This window comes from Camponotus vicinus, unplaced genomic scaffold, assembly GCF_025532165.1.
Source record: "Camponotus vicinus isolate PSW18456_S1 unplaced genomic scaffold, iyCamVici1.0 SCAF_5, whole genome shotgun sequence".
NCBI classification, from domain to species: Eukaryota; Metazoa; Arthropoda; class Insecta; order Hymenoptera; family Formicidae; genus Camponotus; species Camponotus vicinus.
In genome coordinates this window covers 9,043,128-9,059,872 of record NW_028141977.1, presented here as the reverse complement: position 1 = coordinate 9,059,872, position 16,745 = coordinate 9,043,128, and the positions used below count along the sequence as shown (strand labels likewise).

General features: G+C 32.6%; 2 protein-coding genes across 4 annotated transcripts in view; one reads left to right on the top strand and one right to left on the bottom strand.

Annotated features, from left to right (window-relative positions):
- The window catches only part of Tfap-2 (transcription factor AP-2), an 81,380-nt gene that overhangs the window by 11,308 nt on the left and 53,327 nt on the right, over nucleotides 1-16,745 (bottom strand). For both annotated transcript variants that reach the window (XM_083100688.1, XM_083100689.1), the window contains exons 6-7: nucleotides 11,125-11,323; nucleotides 4,647-4,765 (exon numbers count right to left, since the gene is read on the bottom strand). In XM_083100688.1, the coding sequence (XP_082956814.1) occupies nucleotides 4,647-4,765; nucleotides 11,125-11,323 (318 nt within the window). The remainder of the gene's footprint in view (nucleotides 1-4,646; nucleotides 4,766-11,124; nucleotides 11,324-16,745) is intronic.
- The window catches only part of LOC145972245 (KH domain-containing, RNA-binding, signal transduction-associated protein 3), a 57,705-nt gene that overhangs the window by 20,769 nt on the left and 20,191 nt on the right, over nucleotides 1-16,745 (top strand). The gene's annotated exons all lie outside the window — the stretch shown is intronic.

Here is a 16,745-nt window from a genome sequence, read left to right as displayed (position 1 = left end):
GTATGTAACATCCAATCCTGAATTTTAAGCTAATTTCGGTCCTAGTCCATTGATTCATCTTCAAATATCTCTCCAATTTATCCCTCGTTGTTCGACAAGGAAAGTTGAAAGATATCCTGGTTGATGTCCGGAAGAACCGAAACGTTCACAAATATTATTGAATTATATTAAATTGTATTAACACACCTAATAACTCGTGTCTGCTCGTAAATGCCTTTTACTCCTGTCTTAATTTATTTAAATTATTCATTTCACGCGCGTGTGATTTAATTAATTTAAATCAAATTAAACTGTCATCAAATTTATTTTGTTCAAATTACAAATCTATAATAAAAAATGTAAAAAAAGAATGTAATTAAAAATGTCTATTGCCTACATATATTAGAAATCTGTAATATGTAAATTGTTGCCAAGTCGGTGATTTTTAAATTTAATTGGATTACAATTAACAGAATTGCATTTTTATATCTTTATTACACGTTGCATATTGCATTTTTTGCTACGTATTTTTTAAATATACTTAAAACGGCTATGATAATAGACTTCAAGATTCAATAAAGACTCATAAATTAAAGTTCCTGATGATATATAGACTGCTATTGCATAGCTTGTAAAACATAGGACAGAAACATAAAACTCGTCGAGTTTATGTATTACATGTTATCGTAAAAATCTAAAAGTAAAATATCGTAAACACACTGCCATTATTAACTTATCATTATTGAAACATCTTCTACATTATTAAAGCATGATAGTTCATCAGATATTTAAAATTAAGAAATCGCAGATCGCATCACAAAACTCTCCTAAATTTATATGGTTGTGGATATATGAATTTTGATTCCTTTTGTAATAGTGATCAATTTTGTCTTCAAACTTACAAGTGAAATAATCTACATATATAAATGGAATTGAAAACTAAAATTGAAATATATATTTAAAGTTCTTTTCGAATTTTTCTCCTTGCAAATCTTCTAGACAAGAAAGATGAAATTAATGAGTTGCATGTCAATAAACGCAATTAATGAACTTTGTTTCCTACGTTAATTATATGCTCCATTTGCATTCAGACACATAAATATTGAAGGATAGACATTATGAGAATCTAGTTTCATTAATGACATTAATTCGTGTCCCGAGAAAATGTATTATAAATGTAATTCAAAACATACTAATTTAATTAATTGGCTTCAACTTATACATCATGAAATATCAATCGGAATCAAATTTCATATTTAAATATCTGAAAATTTAGATGTGCCGTATCTTATTTGGAATGGAATATACAGATTTCACGGTAGATATTTTAACGTATTAAATAATACATATATTTTTATCAAAACCATAAATCGTCAAAGTTAAAAAATCATGATTGTTTAAGGAATTAAAATTATTAACCATCGTCATCGAAAAATAGCAATAAATGCATGAATCGTTTTTAAGACAAAAGAATAACAAAATTTATGAATACCAAGATATATACATTTCAAATCTACGAATCACACTGCCCCACGTACATTTATACTACATATTCATTATTTAATATTGTTATTGAAGAAGTGAAGATTGCGGTGCAAATTTTTTAAAATTCTTAATAAATTTTTTCTTTCTCGAAAATTTAATATTTCCTTGGAAATATTTTTTGAATGTATACATATGCAGATTGCAATTCAGGGAAACAATACGCTCAGATTTTGGGCTCTCCAACTGAGAAAGGATTACGGTACGCGTGCCGTCACCGCCCCGCTACGCAGGGGAAAGAAAAGCAAGAACCCCAGTGTTTTATAAAAGCCTTACCGACCATAAATTATAATCAACGTCCGTGCCAGCGAACTTCCAGGCGCGTCATTAGAGCACTGCTGACCGAGGTGCGTGGCATGGCGATTGTGCGCACATACGTATTTGTTGCACGCTCGTTATTAAGCGCTCTCGCGCACTTGGGATATCCCGTAGGAGTCCCTCTCGCTCTCTCTCTGATTAGCCATTCGTATCCTGTATCCGGCGCAACAAGATTGCACTCTGAGGTTGTTACTGTCATAACGCGGAAGAACAAAGGAGACCTTTCTAAAGGCTAATTTATACGGTTCACTTTCGATAATCATCCGGTTAAGAATCATTTGAAATGAAAATAAAGTGGTTTATAGTAGATTATACAGATGGAAAATTTTCATAAAAATCAAGGAAATGCAATTAGCTACTTTAGTTTCACTCTTTTTGCCGGAAATTTAATCGAGATAATTGAAAGCTATATGAATAATTATAAACAGGATAAGTTTGAAGATGATATTATTTTATAATAAATTTATATTACAGAAATTTAATATAGAGATTTATATAGAAATAATATCAGATAAAAGAATACAATTTAATCGTATATACACATGCAGTATAAATGGAAGAAGTATAAATGGAGTATAAATGCAGTATAAATGGAGGAAGAAATATATGCATAAAAATGTGGATCTTAATATTTATTTTCGTACAATATTTAATCAGGCAAGATATTTCATCTTATGAGACTCGGTGTCTAAACAAAAATTTATTCATCCACTTGAATGAACTCGTCTGAAATCATCATCGAATATAAACCGTGTAAATTCGCCTTAACCTGCACGCTATTCCAAAGAGATGATTTCATCACTGTGCCCTACGAGACAAGTGGGCGTCACAAGGAATGTAATTCTTCGGAGTTGCGACGAGAGGAGGGTGTAAAGACGAGCAAAGAGGTAACCTCGCATAAATTATAGCGGCAGTAAATCGGAAAGCGTTATGTTTATCCCTCGCGATAAATTGCCAAGAAAAACGTGTGATTATAGTTCGATTATCGTTAACGCCATTATTGATTTTGACAGTAAAGAATTCCGCCAAAATTCACACAACGGACAATGTTTCATACGGATGTATATTGATAAGTTAAATATGTTGATCAATATTTTTTAAAATCTTTCTTCATAATATATATATATCGATAATGTTTACCGTACTTTTCTCAATATCTTAGAACCACAATTATTCTATTCATAACTTTTTTGCGAATATATTAAATCTATATAATATATGTAACATATATATATTTCTGTTTCATTTAATTTCAATTCACAAAATGATATGTCATTCTAATTCCAAACTATTAACAATGTCAATTGATAACAATGTCAATTAATTGTTATGTAATACATACGTTTTTAAGAATTGAGACATAATGTCCGATATTATGGCAGCATATTTTTTGATAAATATCGTGAGTTTCATTAACAAGCTTTAACAACTATTAATTAAAGAATAAATCATGAGAGACTATGCCATTTTACGGTTATGAGACATTTTAGATAAATGTGATTAATAGCAAATTGTTTTCTATATTAAATATAATTGGATTCAGATTTTCAAAATTAAGTAATATATTATCAAAGAGATGAGAAAATATATTAAGGCTTTTTTATTACATCCCGATAATATAAATGCAAGATGGCAATAAATGAAATTTTATTTTATATATTTTATATATTTTCTTCGATATTTTAATTAAAATTTGCAAAGCCAATTGACAAGATTGATTAAGATATTGTACTTTATAAACACTTCGATATTATTTTAGTAAAAATATGACTGATATATTGTATCATATAAGATATAAACGAATATTGATACCGTAGAATATAAAAAAGAATATAAATTCATTATAGAATTGGGATATTCTGCAGAAAGCTTTTCATTTAATTACATATTTTTACTTTTCGTACCGGATACGCGATCATTATCTCATTGCTAATGAGAAAAACGATTCTGAGCGAAGAAAAAGGCTATTACTTTTATTATCGCGTAAAAAAAAGATTTTTTTTAAATATTTGAAACATTATTTTATCGGCGTATTTTATGAGATAAGTATATGTTATATCTTTAAGAAATAATAGCGTTTACGAGAATATTGTTGAATTTACAAGCAAGCTTAATATATACTATACCTTATCTGACAAATGTAATGTTTTTTAAATTAGAATATATAATATAAAATAATTTATAGGGTATTAGGTAAATATATTTTAAATATATATATAAATTGTGTTCTGGAAATATATTATCCTTTTTGACAGGTTTTTTTAAGAATTTAAATTTAATTTTTCTTGTCGAAGTTTGATTGGATTTCATCTTTCATATTATAAAATGAAATTTGTTCATCTTTTAAATAAATCTTTGCACAAAATATTCAGCTTATGTTTTAATGTAATATTAAGATAAATTTAAGTTGACATTAATTGGAAACTTAAATATTAGTTTTTTTAAGACATAAGAATTCTAATTCAAAGATTTCAGATAGAACAGAAATGCTTTCATTTTTTATAACATTTCAAGAGAAACGGCAACTTGTATATTCAATTTATATATAATTCGATGTTGAAAACTTGAAAATCAGGAATAGAAACAAGCATATATAATGTATGTAGCAATTCCTGATCATATCTGCTTATTAGTAACATCGTAAATCATTATATTAATATTTAATTAATATCTCAGAACTATTAAGGTTGTAACATGCGAGCTATATCACACTCGATGTGTTTATGTCAGCAAATGTTTCTTTTTTTTTTTTATAAATTCATTAACAAGTTTGTAATCGAGTTTTCGAAATAAGAGAAAACACTCACCTTCCACTAAAGATGTTAAAAGCGTGACATTGGCGGCCTTCCTTCTGCCGGCTGGCAGATTCAAACCAATTTTTTCCAGTTTTTCCCTAAGCAGACGCCCGCCGTTTTTGGATTTCGCCCTGAAAAAGGCAAAATATCTCTTGTAGCACAAAGTTTTTCCATATTTTTTTTAACATTAGTTAAACAACGTGCACGATGTATGATAATCTACGATAAATTCATTGTTGTATATAATCGTAAAGATAATGATAAAAACGTTTTGAATAGCTACACATTGTATAAATATTTTGATTCTTATATTTATCTGTACATAATTCATTTAAAAATATTGTAATAAAATTCATAAAAATATAGAGAATAATCATTCTTTATATTTTTAAACGTCGCTTACACGTACTACATTTTTAATACTATTTTATATTTCGTGCATTGATTTAGTATCGCCAAATTTGGTCGAGTTAAAGCTTTTGTAACTTGCCTAACATAATCACATTTTCGTGAATCAATCAACTAAATTCATTCTCAATATGTTTTATATATGTTACGCAAAATAAATAATACTCGAACAATATCATCGTCATTAATTTATGACGTTTAGTTAATTATTTTTTCTATTTCGTGTTATTTTTTTATTCGAATACACGCGAACACCCACGCATATTCGCGAGATCTCAGCGCGTGAGAAACGAAACTCCACCATTAATCATTTTGCCGCGATCTCTAAAAAGATGAAATTGTAGAGCAGAGAGAGACGGCAGCAACAAGAGAGAGAGAATTAGCATAATCCGCGACTACGCATGTGTCATCGGCGATTGAGCAACTCGACGCGGAGCAACGCACGCTTAAGGATGCGTACTGTTTTGCGGAATAGGATCATGCCTCAAAGGAGCACTGTATTCACACAGCAATCTCTATTCAGATTGTAACGCGAGCATTGATAGGATTTTTGCCGGCATCTTTATGGCCTCCTTCGTTTTATGTAGGTTAATTATTAAGAAATGTAATACACCTTGTATATGATCAGCTAGATGAAGCATTTGATCATTGATTAAAGCATTATCTGTAATAATGTGATTTCGTTTGGTGTAATTAGATATATCTTTTTCGTTACTTCAAAAAATGTTTGATAATAAAATGGTATCAAGATTGAAATCGTCATCTAAAATATTACTAGTATTTAATATAGTTGTATTTTGTGTAGGTAAAAAATATTTATGCGTTAAATGACTTCAGAGATAGCTTCATTAACTAAATAAATGACCCTTTGTCAAACAATACAAGAACTATATATATGATATATTACAGTTATTCCTTCAATGTAACTAATATCGTAGGAAATAAATACATAGACGACTCTACAAAGTATAAGAATTCTCGCTGAAAGCGAAATATATTTTAGAGAAAAAAAACTTCAATTTTTTATTTGATGCTGATTCGTGTATTAGATACGTCCCATGTGTTTTTTCGACCGAAGTTCATCGAAAATCGCGTTTTAATCGTCTCACGCTCGCGCGGAGACCGTCCCATGGCGATTTCGTGTTGCTAATCCGACGACCAAGCCGCGAAGTAAATTTTTTTTTGTACAACATCAACAGACAATGCGATAGTAGCAGCGACTTCTTTCTTTAACACACCCTGTCCATCCATCATCTTGGCCTGTTATAACGGTAACGCGTATCGCCTACCTTTGTCCGGTTCGCCCGGACAATCCTTCGCTTTCGGCAATTAATACGTTTTACCGCTATATTTTTAATATCGACTTCTTCGAATTTATATTCAGGGCATTATTTCCTGAAAATTATGTTCAAAATATATTTGGTGACATTGAGACATTTTTCATTTCGAAACATAATCGAAAAGAAAATAGTTAATTGTCGATTAATTTAATCTTTATGATTAAAGCGAGATTTTCGCTTAAATTTGATTTTATCGAAAATTTTTATTTTGATACATGAATTAAGTAGAATATTTCTCTTTTTCTTCTTATTTTTATTTTATAAATAATACAATATTATATCACAAATCATTATATTGCACTTATATTTATTTGCAAAATGTAATACGTTAGAATTTTTTCCTAATAATAGAATTTATGAATTTAAATGGATTAATTTTTTTAATTTATATTATATTTGTTGTATATTACATGCAATCAAAATTTAAGATGAGATCTAAAATGAAATCTAATACGAGATATTAAGTTGACAGAACTTTTTGCTAAAATTATACTCCAAATAATATTCTTTACACTCTTGTTTTGACCTACAATCGCACTTTTTGTCTTCTCAGACGACGTGACCGTCATCGATAATCACCGTTATTGATAATTAATGATGTTAGTAATATATGTATCGAGATGTATAGTCAATGCACGACGAAAGAATTTTGATCGAGTCCCGAATTTAATTGATCGCGTGAAATAAACGCACGACCAAATCGAATTTTTGTGTTTAACGATCATTGTCGTCGTTCGTCTTCGTACGTGACGAGAGCGACGCTGCACTCATTACAGAATCTTGTCTCGAGAAGGATCTCCATTCCACTCACAATCAGACGCATCGTCTCTTCTACGTTGGGGTTTCCGCGAGACTTTGCATCCCCTCGATTCTGCCGATAGGAATCCTGGTGCGCCGAGATTCCTTGTTCCCCCTGATTACTCGAGACGACTAGCATCGTTAATCGTCTACGGATGCCGCGCGACATTAGTAGTAAACCGAAGGACTTCCTGACACGATCAAGGCTCATTCAAATATCTTTCGTACCATTCGTTTTATGAGAGAATGAGGCGAAATTACGATTAGCAACGATTAGCGTAACCCGCGTGGGAACAGATGATTGGGATTTATTGAGATATTGACCGTCTTTGTAATATCTTTGCTAATGATATTATACATTTTCAATCGAATATTTTCAGATCTTTTATAAGATATATATATTTTTCAATATTTATAAATATTAATTGTATTAATATTTATTACTTAGGATTAGAATTTTCTGTTCAATATAGCATTATATAAATTATATAATTTATATATTTCTTCAAAATTTTACAGTACTATAATGAAAATTCATTAAATCATATATTAATATAAATCATATATTTTTCAACTTTAAAAAAAATGTATAAGCTACTAAAATTGATTTTGCGATAGGCTTTTAATAAATAATTTAATAAATAAATTATTTCAGTTTTTAATAATGAAAAATATAATATTTAAATAGAATTAAAATTTGATAGTAAAAAATATTGCTATTTTTTATCATTCATCTACAAGTTTGTTTAAATATGTCATGTTAGACTTAATAAATGGCAGGATTTCTTTTGTATGGACATTTAACTTAATCAAAAAAATAATATCGGTTCGATAATAATATGCGACAATAAATTAAATCGGCGGATGAAACGCTCGTGCGTCAGAGGATGTTATACTTCTACGATTATCAGATTTAATGAGAGAATAATAAAATGCTATTATTTTTTGCAAACTAAATCTATAATTTAACTATATAGTATTATAGCTTGTCTGTTGCTTATATAATAACTGATTCACGCATAATCTCATTTGACATAAACATTCGCAAAAAAAGAAAAAAATAGAATGAATTTATAATAGAAAAACAACATCTGAGGTGGAAATCAACTTTAACTTAGTCGACGCAGTATTTTTTTTATATTTTTAATTTTTATATTTTTATATTTTTTATATTTTTAAGTGAATATTATTGATCAATTTTGAAAGGTGTTTGCGACAATAATTTATAGAGTAGATAAGGATTTTATATTAATCGCTAATAATTGCAAATTAAAAGAATATACAATATTATAAATTGTGTTTACTAATTAAAATTCAAAGATTGTATATCTCAGGGTATATTTTAGAGATAAGGAGTATTATGCATAGAAAATTGATAAAAAAAAATATATATATATATAATTGTATCTTTTTAAATATAATGAGCAAAAACCTTCAAATGATAATGCATTTATAAATTAAAACTATTTTAATCGAAAGCCCTTCCAATCTTCCACTTTGGTACTCGTTCGTTCTTATGGTTCGTACGATAAATCTAACGCATATATATGGAATAAAATAAAAATTAATAGATCACAAACTGAGAGGAAACGCGCGTTACGAAATGCTCAAAGCGATAAAAATCGATGGTGAGAAAGCAAAACGGTAGACGCGAATCGGTGCATCTCTGCGACAAAAGACAGCTCGCATATATTTGCGAGGGCAACGATACGGCGCAATCGATCTTTGAGGATCTCTCGAGGCGTATTACGATCGCGGAGGATCTTCATGAGTGGACGAGCAGGAGAGGCCACGAGTTGCCGGGAATGAGGCTGAGCTGGTGGGAGAGACAAAAGGAGGATACCGTAGAGAAGAGAGGGAGAATCTATGGTGGCAAGTCTCGGTCCGGCGCGTGTAATTATCGGTCAGATCGCTATGCGAACGGATGAATTATAACCGTCGGTGCGAGATGCCGCGCTCGCCCGAGGCGCGCTCGTTCGCTCGCTCGCGCACCGAGAGAGGAGAGAATTGACACTCGGAGCTACGCGGGTTATTAATGTCTCATTTGCATCGGGGATAGATCGGTCCGCTTTATTAGCAGTTTATTCCGCGGCGTATATACGCGAAAGATTCGCCGCGCTCCGTCACTTGACAGCGAAACAATTCGTGGGCGATGTGTGATACATCAAAGTACGTGCATGCGTAAGATTTCTTTTTACTCGCGCAGAAAACGCACGTTTTCTTTCGTAATATCAACGCATTCTGCGTTGAATGTACAATTGACATTTGTTTTAAAAAATTAAATTTAAAAAATGTAATCAAAAATATTGCTAAAAATTGAAACGCAGATACAAATTGACATTTGTTTAAATCTTATTAAATAGAGATAGGAATATGTATCAAATGCATCTGTGTTTCAAATTTTAGCAATATTTTTGATTACATTTTTTTGATATAATTAATTTTTAAATTAATTATATGAATATGTATCAAATTCTTAAATTAATTATATGAATATGTATCAAATGCATCTGTGTTTCAAATTTTAGCAATATTTTTGATTACATTTTTTTGATATAATTAATTTAAAAATTAATTATATCAAAAAAATGTAATCAAAAATATTGCTAAAATTTGAAACACAGATGCATTTGATACATATTCCTATCTCTATTATAAAAGTTATTATTATTTTATTAAATCTCCACATATGTGATCTCTAACGAATCTAGAACGAAACGGATTTGATTTTCTTTCTTACCCACGTGATGTTGAATTAATTTTCTTACAAATATTCATCTAAAGAATGTAAAATAAGAGAGTGCGATGCCTTGACGGTAATTTTGCAACGTCTATTGCGAGAGAAGGATTCAGCGTGAAAAGTCGCACGTACATACGAGCGCTTGGAGAATATCTGGCCACACTTGCACAGTAATTCATCCACGCCTTTAGTGATAAAGGATTGCGCAATGAGCAGTGTTCTTCAGCCTAGGATAAAACCGCGAATCAGATAAAGAAGGGTGTTTCTCTCCCATGAGAAGCTTCTATAAATCAGGTGGCTGTCCGTGCTCGGTGTAAGAAACGCGCCGGACGAGGAACACGCGGTTTTATTAATTAGTCTCATAGATAAAGTCGTGTAACGGTGCGTATCGCGATCTTCATCCCGCTGTATCTTTTAAGCGCATTGTTCCGATCGCGCTCCATATCAATTACACCGATTATTTCGATGCGCGGCCGGAAATGTCGGCTTAATGCAGCGCCGTGTATCTCGTACCTATTTTGTTTGTTCCGCGGAATCAATGGCCGCGATACAAGTCACGGATGGTATCCCACGGATTATCGCATTTTGTAAGAAATGTCATAAAAGTGTAATAATTAATTATAATAATTAATAAATATAATTAATTAATATAATTAATTAATATAATACCCCAATTAATATAGTACCCCATTACGAAATATTTCTAAGAAATTGCGATCGAGTCCCATTTTTATTATATATATTTTTCTAAATCTTAACTAATAGATTTTCCTCATCGAGAGTTTTCGACTGACATCTGTTTTACAATTTTATTTTATTTTATTTTATGTCATGCTTGCGTTAATTTCGAAACAACGGGATACTCGTATATCGGGCGCCTTCTTAACCGATAGTCGTGCCGATTCTCACGGGAACGATATTTAATCTTTCGCCAAATTATTCTAACGGTTTGTTTATGGACTGCTGAGAGAGCCCGAGGGGCTCTAAGTGTGTGCACGATTAAAGACGGATGAATGAACCGCTCTCTCTCTTTCTCTTTCTCTCTCCCTTTCCCACTCTTTCTGTCGAGAAAATTGTTCTCGCGGAAGAAAGACGGGAAAGGGAGGAGAGAGCTTATCGAGAAATCGATGTAATTATATATTTTATATCGACTCGCAAAATTGATTTGTGCGTTAATTATAGAGTTCATAAATTGACGCCTTACCTTCGTAACACGCCGCCGAGGAGACTCGCGTTCAAACATTCCGGTGGCGATAGCCGTCTTTGTACCTCTGCTACCGTAACTTTGTACTTGCTGGTGCTGCTTAGTAACGATAATCGTCCTGGGACCGAACAGAACACATCCGACGGTTGCGCGTTTCCGGACAACATGGCCTTCTCGCTCCTGTCCGAAGGTTTCATATCTGCAAACATGCATTAACATGTAGCAAAATGACTTAAAAGACTTAACAAGATGACTTCAAAATTTTAAAAATGTTAAATTATAAAAATCCGAGAGATTTTAAAAATGTTAATTATAAAAAATACTATTTTTTTATAATTATATCATTATATTTTATATAGATTATATTAAATATTATTTTAAAGACGTCATAAAAAATAATAACATTCATAACGAGAAACAAGAAATTATCTATCGGCAGAAGCAATGCATTAATAACATTTTAATGTTTTAATATATACGTATATATAAAATGCGTTTAATAAAATGGGAAGAAATATAAATTGTCTTTATCCGAGGAAGATAAAAAATAAATTACTTGAAGATAAAGTTAGTTCTCTTATTACATGTATAACTATTTGATTTATATATTAATCACAATGATGAGTTTTATTCAATATATTGCGTGCAAATGATATAATCATGAATCACAAAGTTGCCAAATATCGCAAATGAATACCATGACATTATTCTTGATGACACTTGTCGAGATATAATTTCAGTTCGCACCTGGTAATGAACCTCTCCCGTCAAATTATCGATAACCATCGTGTAACGGCGCGTCTTAATAACTTAATGGATCGAATGGAAAGATTATTCCGAAAGTCAGGTGGCCTAACGTGTCCTTACTGAACGAACGTTTAAACGAGTTTTATTAACGGATAATCCATTATATTTCCGGTAAATGAACGATATGCACCGATCAATGTCGCGTATTTCGTAAAATTTTCATTCTCGTTTCCACGCCAGAATCATAATAATCAGTATCAGGACGAAGGAATGCAATAATCGAGTTAAGACTACTGTTAGTCTATTCTTCCATAGGTCAAAGTGAGATTCACGACTTGGCGGAACAAGGAATACCGGAACCGAAGCTTTCGATCCGAAATTATATTATACAGTCCCCCCCCTCTCTCTCTCTCTCTCTCTCTCTCTCTTTCCACGTGTACATGTTTGTGTGCGTAACCGTGATCAGCAATATCTTCGGCGAATATTTTAAATTCGTCCATAGCGTTCCTGTTTTAGTTCCTATGCATCGGATAGCCCCGCATTATTGCATCGTTGCCCTGGAATGCTTAATATCGTGCCTTGGGGCTCGGACAAAGCGTTATTACATGGCAAAGAGATTGGTCAACTTATAACTCGGAACTCTTCATCTTCGCCAGTGCACGAAGGGTGTATCTTGTTTCGAAATTTTATGTTTCGGTACAAAAGAACCGCTACATGAGAGACAAAACTTGTCCATGCTGATTTTTTTTCTTTCTTTGAGTCAGGAGAGAAGAAAGGAATTAATAATTCTCTATAATATTTTAAGAGTCTCTTTACAGAAAAATCCCATAACATACATCATGCTTAAAAGTCATAATATGGCATATTAATATTTGAATGACACAATGAAGAAAAAAATGGCAATCCCGTTATGAGCGAAGGAATTCACTGCAAATTTTATTGTCTTAACATCAGCTGACCGTTGCTGCGTTTCGTTTGATTCATTTCCCGGGACACTGATTAGATACATCATCATCGTCCCGTTAATGTCAGCGTGTTATGACAGATACATGGGATGGCTCTATAAATCTAACCGATAGGTATCTCATGGCACTTTTGCGCCGACGTAGCATTCCTGCTCTACCGCTCTCGCGACGTGATCGCCTTCGTTTTATGCTCGTTGAACGATTGTGCGACGGTGCCGTTGTAAGCTGTGGCACGTATCGTTCGGATACAGACAGAGATCCCGCTTGACATTCAAGTGTGGCAAAAATCGTCGCCATTGTCGTCGTCGCAAACGAGCAGAGAAAGAAAGTAAACAAGCTGTCCATATTATCTATGACTGCCGGTATCGATTCGATTCCGATGTCTAAATCAATACAGCGAGTCAAACGGATAATAAATTTCCGTGCCCATCAAATAGGATCGACTCTTGTCGTGCTCGACGCGCTTGTAAATTATAATGTTCGAGAGGAAGCGGCGATAGAGAGGAACGGTCCTATGTAACGGTCCTGCTCGCTAGAAGCAGCGTTAGTCGAACAATTTGGTAACATCAAAATGATGTCGGATGAGATAGAAAGAAAGAAAGAGAGAGAAGCAAAAGAAAGAAAAGGAAAAACGATGGGTGTCGGTGAATACACGATTTTTTATGACTCAAACATGCGACATCTTTTCGTTTTTTCTTCGAGTCTGACATCAGTGAATATTAAATATAAGTTTTATATATTATCTTCTTTTTTCCCTAATGTATACTTTGATACTTTGACAGGATCTTAAATAACGTCTATTCAACTTCGTTGAATTCTTGAATATATGAAGATGTATTATTATTCCTTATTAATTTTTATTTTTTATCAATTTTTTATTTCTTTTTATTGATTTTTTAAATTTATCCATAAAATTGTATAAATAATTCCACAATAATAATTTTGAGAATTAAAACGATTATGTCTGTATATTTTTCCGAATGATAAAATTATATAAAAGTTATAAAATAATCTACTGAAATTCACTAGCATTAAACTAGAATTAAAGTCTTATTTTGATCGAAATCTCTTAGTCCGCTGTAAAGAGTATTTTTTGAAAGACAACAACGTGCTTTAGTTTCTTATGTATAGCAGCACGTATTCGTCGTTACATCATTTAGAGACACATAAGTACTGCGAGCGTTTCTAACTGTCTCTGATGTTACTATCTCGAACACTTATCTCGATTCTAGTAACGGTTTACGAACGTATATTAATTTATTTAATGGGAATAGCTGGAGCGCTTCGCTTATTTTATCTATGAGATCTACACGAATGGACCAGAACGTATAATTATTGTGAATATTTCGCTGTGTGAATTGTGAAACCGTCTCATCGACGGATTACCATCGGTCTCTCTATCATGAATTAATTAATCATTTATCACTCTACCTGGTAATTCGATGATCATGGCAAAAATAAATAGACTCACAAGATTTTATTCCACATTTCAAAACGTCATTAGTTTGAATTTACATAAAGTATACGCTTCCATTTTAAATAGAATCTTCTTATATCATATGTATTGATAAATTCAATACTTCGCAGCATTAAATGAACGAACGCAACACAGACATATGTATCTCGCATCCAAGATTTCAAGGAAACTGAAAAATTAATGATTACAAATAAATGATAATCTAGAATTTTATTTGAATTGCATTTTCAAAGATTATCTGAATCATCACAGTAATAATCATGAGCATCTTATGTTGCTCGAGACATGCTTCTCTTCTGGAGCGACATATGATACAAACCTAAATATTTTTTCTATGAAATTACTGTTGTTATAACTAACGTTGTTATAATTTAGATAACGTCCACTAAGTTTTTAATAATTTAATAGATAATCAATGAAGAGGTATGTGCAAATTGAAAAATATCGGCCTAAAAAAACGCGAAATGATTGTTTGCAGATTAAATTGCAGGCCGATAATCTAATATAACAAGATCTTTAATAATATTCTACATGTTTGCACATGCAATCCGTGGATAGTTTATAAACTTCGTTTGCAGCCAGTTATCGTCTGCGAATTCTTTCGATTGCGTAGCAGTCTGAATCATGCGTGACCATGACACAGGAAGTATCTTACCTTCGTACGTCTTTGTGTTTTTATGTATCTATTCCAAGAAATGTCTCCGAAGAGAAATCTGCAAGATCTGTTTACTTAGAGATATAAACTTTTCTCTTACTTTTAATCATTATAATAAAACATTAAAAAAAATGACATGAATAAAAATTATAACGCTAGATATATCTTTCATTTATTTTAGAAGATTGCGATCAATTTGCATATCAATGTTTTTATTTCTAATTTATTTTTATTTATTTATTTATAAAAATATAGCTTTTTGCGATTTGCAATCGCATATTGAGAAATGCCCTATAACATTTATTGACGTGTGATTTGCCAAAGCTATCATCCGTGAATCGTGGGCGGTTAATTAATTTCTGCTTCGAAGTTAATAGCACGAAAAAGTGATAAATCGATGCAGCCGCATAAATCAACGGCTCTCTTCGCCATCGACTGCTGAGTAACAGAGTCAAGTCAAGTAGTTTGCCATAAAAGGCAAAGCTGTGTACTAGACCGATGTTAAGAACAGCATGGCAATTACAACCGTCGCTAAAGCGCAATAATATTGTCGAGAGTCAAAGGTGATGACAATAAGCGGTTGCTTAGCCATCAACAGGAGTTGTGCTCTTTCTATTTTATAACTCGTGTACAAGCGACAGAGATCTTGTTAAACAAGATAAATACGATGAAATCGCGCAGATGAAATCAGTGCAGAAGGATGAAAGACCCGTCAGCGCGATAAATACGTCTATTTGTATGATTTAATTTTAACTCGGAATTATTAGCTAATCAATGTTTGTTCGTAGTAGTTTGAAGTAAGGATGAATGAGATGTCAAGATGCCACGTATTACGACAGTAATACACGTGACTCTTTGTTATTGAAGAATTCAATTAAAAATTCATCGCTTGTCAAACATCTTTTTGTTAAAATCTCAATTGTTGAAACTAAAATCCGAAAATAATTTACGATTTAAAATCTACAAAAATTTCCGCTAAAACCGACGCACAATTATGATAATAAAAGAATCATCTGTAAAGGGACAGAAAAAATGCTTGTACCAATACATCGACGGTTCAAAGATGCGATACTCTCGAGATTAGATTCGCTGCTTGTTCGCAAAGCTCTCGGTGCGATCAAAGAAGGATCTCAGAAGGATCTCGGCGGTTAAGTAACGCGAACTTACATACAGACCGCACCGCGTTGCACAACGCGCCGGCCGGTTTTGATCGCAGGTATTCTCTGTCATAGAGCCCCGTTTCATAGAATGTTTAACGAGATAGATCATAAACAACAATGGTCCGAGGCGGAGATTCGCTCGCTCAGAGGCCGACTGTTCTCCGTTCACCGTCTACCATTCAGCTGACCGAGCGACCGCCATCGATTGCCTTTTCTTTCTCTCTCTCTTATCTCGCCTCGGGATTTCTTTTGCATTACAAGGAGTCGTAACAACTGCGTCCGCGACGGCTGAGGAAGAAATTAATCGTTCTTGTAGACATTCGCGTACAGAAAAGTACACGAGGAAGTGTAGCAATGGCCTCACAAATGCGAAGCTAAAAGCGATTCGTGTCCGGCGTGCGTATGTGCGTTTATTACAAGCTCCGTCTCTTATAAATCGCTGACGTCTTTTTTTTTCTCTTTATACTTCGTACGAGAGTTTGTCAGCTTCATGGAAGAGTAACAAGGAAATGGTGCTGCTTCTTTGCGATTATGACGAACTTTGTAGTGGCCTAGGTATTTGCATTTAATCGCATTGTGTGTAATCCTGATGATTTGACCGCGGCTGCTTTGATGAG